Source organism: Pantherophis guttatus, chromosome 6, assembly GCF_059756535.1.
Source record: "Pantherophis guttatus breed Tessera chromosome 6, ASM5975653v1, whole genome shotgun sequence".
Lineage (NCBI taxonomy): Eukaryota > Metazoa > Chordata > Lepidosauria > Squamata > Colubridae > Pantherophis > Pantherophis guttatus.
The window spans coordinates 79397716-79405344 of record NC_142068.1 but is presented as its reverse complement, the minus strand read 5'-3'; the positions used below and the strand labels follow the sequence as shown (position 1 = coordinate 79405344).

Genomic DNA, 7629 nt, shown 5'->3' with positions numbered 1-7629 from the left:
TTTTTGAGTGCTTAAGTTTCTTGAAGTTACAAGCTTATTATGTGAATAGGCTACAAATTGAGCAAACTGGTTCTACAATAAGTATTAGAGGAAATGTAAATACTAGTAAATACTGGCTTCAGCCTTTTGTTTTCTTCTAGGATTCCTTCAGGCTTACACTGCTTAAATTTAATGGCATATTTTGAATGCCATTTCATTCTTTTCTGAATGAAAAGAAATGGATACGGTCTATTTAGCCTTTTATTTCAACCGAATACACTTTCCCTCACCTCAGTGCAGGGAGTTTGCAGATTGGGGATTAGGGATGCCCAGGGGGAGGGGGAGGTCCTGAGCAGCCTAGAGGTGGGTTGTTTTTTAAAAAACCGATCAGTCTTCCTTGGGCGGCAGAGGGACAAATCAGTGAGAATAAACACTTGGTTTTGCAAGCTTATTACAAACCCGTTTGACTGTTGCAAGAAGCTGTTTGAAAATAACCACAACAGTTTTATTCTTTTACAAAATAACACTCTGCCTAAAAGTATGATATACCATTGTCAAAATACTGTACGATCTTCATGTAAAAATGTATATTTCATATTTCCCAACTTTCCCTCAGAGCTGATACTCCTTACTGAATCAGAATTGTGTGCTAGGCTCAAAAATCTTTTAAAGACCTCTCTCCATTTGCTTAGGTTCGAAAAAGAAAAGCAGGGGAGAAGTCACCACTTTTCCTATTTCTGAATAATTCATCACTGGAGAGAGATGCTTTGGGGAAAGTGGTGGAGCCTGTTTTAATAGGCTCTCCTCTGGCATGTGGGAGGATACATGAGGGATTATGGGAGAAAGGCTGAGTCAAGAGATCCAGAGGAACCGGCCTATCGCATCTTGGAGGTTATGTGTTCATTCCTTCATAATAGGCTTCAGGTAGACTATTTCAACAAAATATGGGACAGCAATTATGTTGCACATTATCTGGTTTGATCAAGAAAGCTTGCTCTACTTTTCATAAATAAGAAACATGCAAACATTCCTGTCAGGAAATAAGGTGCAGACATTTGTCCTTGGAAGAAATTATCTTGGGGTTTTTGGAACACCGCATTCCACCCAATTGTGAATCAGGCTTACATTGATTCTTGCTATATAATTGCCCAGCGTGGTTGGATTGGATAGCTAATTTTGGTCTTATTAATTACATTAATATATCTATAAAGGTAAATGTTCCCCTCACACATATGTGCTAGTCGTTCCTGATTCCAGGGGGCGGTGCTCATCTCTGTTTCAAAGCCGAAGGGCCAGCGCTGTCCGAAGATGTCTCCGTGGTCATGTGGCCGGCATAACTAAACACCAAAGGTACACGGAATGCTGTTACCTTCCCACCAAAGGTGGTCCCTATTTTTCTACTTGCATTTTTACGTGCTTTCAAACTGCTAAGTTGGCAGAAGCTTGGACAAGTAACGGGAGCTCACCCTGTTACGCGACACTAGGGATTCGAACCGCTGAACTGCCGACCTTTCATTCGACAAGCTCAGTGTCTTAGCCACTGAGCAATCAAATGCAGCTCTGCATAGGTATATAGTAATTAGAGTCACAAAAGGAAGAATTTTCTCCAGTTTTCAAGGACTGATAATGACTTCAAAGAAATCGCACATGTGATTTGAAAGACCTACCAAGGAGGCCTCATGCTTATCTGCTGGTATACTGCAATATGCTATATTTGCCTCCCTTTGAAGGCTATGCAAAAGCTGAAATTAATACGAAACTGGCTGGTATGTTAGCAAATCAGTAGCCATAATTTTACGTACATACATACATACTGGTACATACATACATAAAAGATAAATACAAAGTAAGAAAAAAAAGCTGAAAGTACAAGAAAGCAAAAAAGGAAATTAAAAAAAAAGCTTGCAATCTTTTACAGTAGTTATAAGTAAAATTACAAATTTACCATTTATAGTTACAACTTTTCTATTTTATCTCATTGAAAAGGTCTATAAAGGTCTCCTCTCTTTAAAGTCCTCTGAATCGGTATATATATATGTGCACCCAACACATAAAACGTCTGTTCACATTTTCACAAATTTGAACAAAAATACATAATTTGAAGTGCCTTTATATATTTTAGATACTGGTGACCTATACCAACACATTTTATAAAAATTCTCTTAAACATAGTATAAATATAATGTTCCAACTTTATATTATAACCCAGAATTTTAGTCCACTTTATCATACAACTTTTTTTCAAATTTCAATAAAATGAATACATTTTAGCAATTGCATATTCATAATTTGTCCACAATTCTACTTTAAACTCAAGTGTTAGAATGTTCAAAGTCATATTTTTTGTCTATTTAGACATTCTTATAGTTGAGTATGACAAGAATATCCATCTGCCGCCAGTTCTTTTCTTGATTTTATTTCACATTCTTAATTTTCTAGTATCTCATAAAACCATTTGAAGTTTCTTATTTCTCATCCTTAAAATGCTGCTTGTGCTTTTTTTTTAAAGCCACAAAAGTTGTCAGGCACAACTAGGTTTTGTATTTATTTCACACTCTCAATATGGCACATCTAACAATGAATTTCTAAAATCCACATTAACCTTGACTTTCTAGTAGCACAAATATCCACATCATCCAAATCTCAGATCTTGTCCTTTAAACTCCAAAAGCCTATTTCTCAGCATTACCACTCTCATCCAAACAAACTAGCAAGCTGCAAAATAGTTGCAGATCAGGGTAAAACCCTGTAGTTCATACAGATGTTTTATGGCTGTTGCATGACCACTGGTTATTGAGAAGTTACCATGTGCAATTCAAAGTGCTGATTTTAATTTCTATGCCAGTGTTTTTTTAACTTGGCAATTTGAAAATGCATGGATTTCAACTCACAGAGCCAGCATGTCAACATATCTTAAAAGTTGCTTAGGTTGAGAAACACCTTGTGTTTCTAAAGACAAGTTCTCTGTATATCTTTTGACATCTTGTTCTAGGACCATGAAGAAACAGATTCACAATGTTTTCTACCCTTACTTAATGTTGACAAGCAACCTCATTGTAGACCTTCCAGAAGCTGCTAAACGCAAAGCTGTTCCCAAGAGCGTCTCGAAGACAAATGATTGCCAGCACTACTTGCTCCATTAAATGTACTTTTTAATCGACTACTGTATGCTGATTTTATCCCTTTTTATCATGTTTAAGATTTTTTAATGACGTAAATTGAGAATCGTCTTTTTTTTTTTAAATTTGATTTATATGCCGCCCTTCTCCGGAGACTCAGGGTGGCTTACCATGTGTTAAGCAATAGCCTTCATACTTTTGTATATTTTTACAAAATCAGCTTATTGCCCCCACAAACTGGGTCCTCAATTTACCTATCTTAGAAAGGATGGAAGGCTGAGTCAACCTTGAGCCTGGCGAGATTTGAACTTACTAATTGCAGACAGCTGGAGTTAAATTACAATGCATTAGTCTGCTGAGCTATCCAGTCTTTGGGGGGGGGTCTGACAACACATAATAAATTGGACTCCCAACATAGCTTCTTGAACCATTTTCCTTCCCTCAATCCTCAGTTGTAGCAGGGAGAAAAGAAAAGAAGGCACATCCTTGTGGGCTGGCAGCAAACAGGCTATTATGCAGAAACTGGAGTTGCTTCCTTCAGTTTGGGAAGACTCATGCGCTTACAAATGATGCAAATTAATTGCATGGGTGTGGTAAATGGTACTTGTGAAACCTTTAGTGTTAAGTACTCCTCTTGTAGCTTCTTTTTTGAAGTTGCTTATTCCAGAGAAGAGGCAGGCACCGTCACGAAGAGTTGGTTGGCACCAGGACCATGGAAGGCTCATGGAAGAGTTGGGTATTGCTGCTGATGTTCTCTCTGGCTTTCTATCAAGGTAAAGAAGAGTTTCGTTTTATTCTTGAAAGAAAGTAGAAGTGTTTTATGTTACTAGAAGGAAACAAAATGTAAAAGGCACATGGAGGTATGGCTAATTTTGATTCACCTTCAGAGAGAGAAGCACACTTCGCTTGGCTGAGAAATGGGGAAGACTATAAAACTGGGACTCTGGTAAAGTCCACTCAAAAGCTAGCTAACCCTTCCTTTCTTATATGCAGAATAGTTACCCTGTCCTAATCCTAGAACTTTCATGATCTCTTGACAAAAGAGGTGATTTTTGTGGCCTAGAAAGAGTTGGTAATACGGACAGCTGAATATCAAGGAATAAGTTGGGCTGTCCTTCCTGTGTAGGTTTTGTTGCTTGGGGTGACCAATAAGCGAGCTGGTGGCATTTTTAAAGATTGTATCTTGTGCAAACTGTGAGCAATGGTACTATATCTATTGAAATGGAAATAGCATTTAACTCTTGAAGCATGGAGCCACTCCAACATCCGTTATGCTCTTCCTGTGTAGCCCAATTGTTCTGCGAAATTAAATTTACTCCAAAAATATTCCCAAAGCTGCTGTTTCATCCACAGCTGATGTGTAGCCATTTAGGAACAATGCTTAAGAATAAGAGTAAGTTGTAAACAACTTTGCATTTAACTATCTTATTTTCACTTAATAAACAGAGGAGGGAATATCCCTTTTTATTCCTTGTAGAATAGATGTCATCTTGCCTTTGAATCTACACTGGCAGATACTTTGAATATGAGAAATTTCTTGGCTAAAGACTATTCTTGCAGAACCTGTTTTCAGAGTTACAAGGCATTTTCATTTCAGACAGAGCAAGAAGTGTAGCATCAGCCAATTTGAGGTGTAGCATCTAATAAAACGTGTGTTGTATGATACCCCTTCAGTGTCTTTATTACTATCCATACATGCAAACAGTAAATGAATGATCATTTGATTTTATTGTAAGGACATGCAAACATGAGGGTTTCTTTTTTCAACAATTTTATTGAAGATTATGTGTATTAGATTAGGAGATAAAGCTAATACAAACTATAAAAAGAAAAAGAAAAGACAAAATAAAAGGGCAAGGAAAAAAGATAAATAACTTGTCTCAGCAAGTATAAGCCACTTTAACAACTTATCACTATTTATCGCCATATTTCATTCTCTATAAACAAATCTTTAAAATCTCATGCCCATTCTAATTAAAAAAGTCCATTAAGGCTTACCAGAAGTAACCTATAAACAAATCTAATTAACTTACATGAAATCATTCCTTTTACCTTTTTATCTCATTTTCTATTAAGCTAATCTTTCAAACTGTATTGTTCAAATCTATCAGACATAAATCAGTTAATTTAAAATGCAGCAAATGAATTCTTGCCCTTAGAATTCCTAATAACCAAAGCCTGAAAGCATCATCATCCACTCTTGGCCAAAGAAAATGCTTTAAATATTTCCAGAAGTAACCCATCTGTTTTAATCTTGGTCAAATAAACCATTTTTATATTCTTTCTCCTTGCTCCCACCAATTTTAATCTTCAGTCTCTTCAAATAGTGTCCAACACTTCGTTTCTTTTCATTTTCTCTTTGTCTCTTCTCACAAAATCATTGGCAATCACACACACACACACACACACACACACACCTTTTGTAAATACAAAATATGCAGTTTATTTTTATGATCTATTATTTGTACATCCTTTTTAGCTATTAGATCAACCGGTTTCATTTGTATATTTAATATTTTGTTTTTTCTGTATAATTTTTGTAGCTTGTCATTTTTAAGCCCACATTTGAATCATTTTCAGTCTTGCCCAGTAAAACATGTTCTTCCATAGCACCATTATTAAATTCATCTGGATCCTTAGTCCATTTATAACTTTCTAAAATCAACACACTAAACACACTTTTGCTGCTAATTAAAAAAAAGTGTATAAATCCTTAAACACAAACTTGAAACTGCTTGATTGAAGGAAACTTACCCAATGGAGTCCATAAATACTTGCCATTTCAGATGTTCTCAATACAAAACAGCAATCAAAAATTTCAAAGTGATTGAGAAAAGGGGATAGGCACCCCACTATGGCTGGGGGGTCAAATTGACAGCTCCCGGGCCAGATGGGTCATGCGCAGGCTATGCCCACCCCAGCTCTACAAAGGGGGGGGGAAAATGTCATGAAACATCACGTGACAGCAACGTGATGTGGCGAGTTTGATACCTACTATGTACTCCCTTGACTCCCAACCATTCTATTTGTGAGCTGACTACAAAACATTATTCCTGCAGTTTACTCATGAGGAGCAACTGTCGAAAGTACACATGGAATATCACATGGCTTCTCCTTTCTCCCAAGAGATTTTGCTGATCTGAACTCTGGTCAGATTTTAGCTGTAATGTAGTCCCTGTTTTTTTCAGGGAGATATTCAATTTGCCATGTATTCATTGGAAGTCCCCCAAAGATGAAGATTTCTAATCTTTCCATGTGGAAGTGCTGATGGCAATAGTTTCTTTAATAGGTTACAATAGGTTGAACTCAGAGGCGGGGGGATTTTTATATTATTCCATGAATTTACATGATTGATTTATGCTTTGAATGGCTTTTTATTGGCCCCTCTTCTGATATGTGTCCTACACATGTAACTGTAAAGCTAACAGCTATGAAGGCTTAAACTGTATAGATTAATATCCTGAGGATTTGCTACAATATTGTCAGCACTTCAACCTGCATTTACTCTAGTACTGACATAAGAAGGAGAAGGGGGGCAGCTGGCAAGAGGACGCTTGACTTCACACCTACTTATTTTCTCTGAAGATAATATCCCCTAGGAGATGAGATGAGAGGGGGGACATTCCTGGGAGCTGAGGTAATAGATATGGGGAGAGTGATTTGGAAGAGGGCCAATGAGACGCAGAGAATTGGGGAACGGAAAGGGAAGGTTTGGGGCCAGGAAGTCAGAGTTGGCTACGCCACAATCGGGGACAGGTTGTCATGCTTAATAAAATGAAAGATTTCTTCAAAGACTATGTGTTTGGAAATGCAATTTATTTTAATTGAGATGACATCGAAACCTGACAAATATATTGTATCATTGTGAAACTACTCTAAATTAATTGGATGGGTGGAAGGAAAATAGAGATTCAGAACACAGCATCTGAAGATGATGAGTACATTACATCCCACCTCCTAATGATGCAGAAACCTGTATCCAGTGATGTAACTTCTATAGGGTTACTTACAAGGAACTGATTTGATTTTTATTTTTTATTTGATTTGTATACCGCCCTACTCCCGAAGGACTTTAAACTGGAACTTTAAAGGAGTCGATTTCTTCCTGCATGGCCAGTGACCATAAGATCTGCTCAGTATAGGATTTAGGACAGCCTAAATTGACCACTAGTCACTTCCAAAAAATAAACTTTCCAGAAGATTAGCTATGGTTCAAGTACTGATAAGTTGGGAGAAAGCAGGAACCATTAAGTTTCATTCCTTACTAATCTCAGGCTCAGTAAGATCATTAAAAAGAGTAGAGGAGACTTACAAGTAAGCATGGACATATACAGCTCCTTCACCATCACACAGCCCTCAAGTTTGGAAATGTTTCCAATCATTGCAGCTAGACCAGTGGTGGGTTCCAATTTTTTTTTACCACCGGTTCTGTGGGTGTGGCTTGGTGGGCGTGGCTTGGTGGGCGTGGCAGGGGAAGAATACTGTAAAATCTCTATTCCCACCCCACTCCAGGGGAAGGATACTGTAAAAT

At 37.4% G+C, this 7629-nt stretch overlaps 1 protein-coding gene across 1 annotated transcript in view; it reads left to right on the top strand.

Moving 5' to 3' along the window:
* The first annotated feature begins 3575 nt into the window (after positions 1 to 3575).
* LOC148113168 (prosaposin-like) overlaps positions 3576 to 7629 on the top strand; it is a 36436-nt gene continuing 32382 nt past the window's right edge. Inside the window, exon 1 of the mRNA XM_087871790.1 lies at positions 3576 to 3871. Within this exon, the coding sequence (XP_087727916.1) occupies positions 3811 to 3871 (61 nt within the window). The 5' untranslated portion in view covers positions 3576 to 3810. The remainder of the gene's footprint in view (positions 3872 to 7629) is intronic.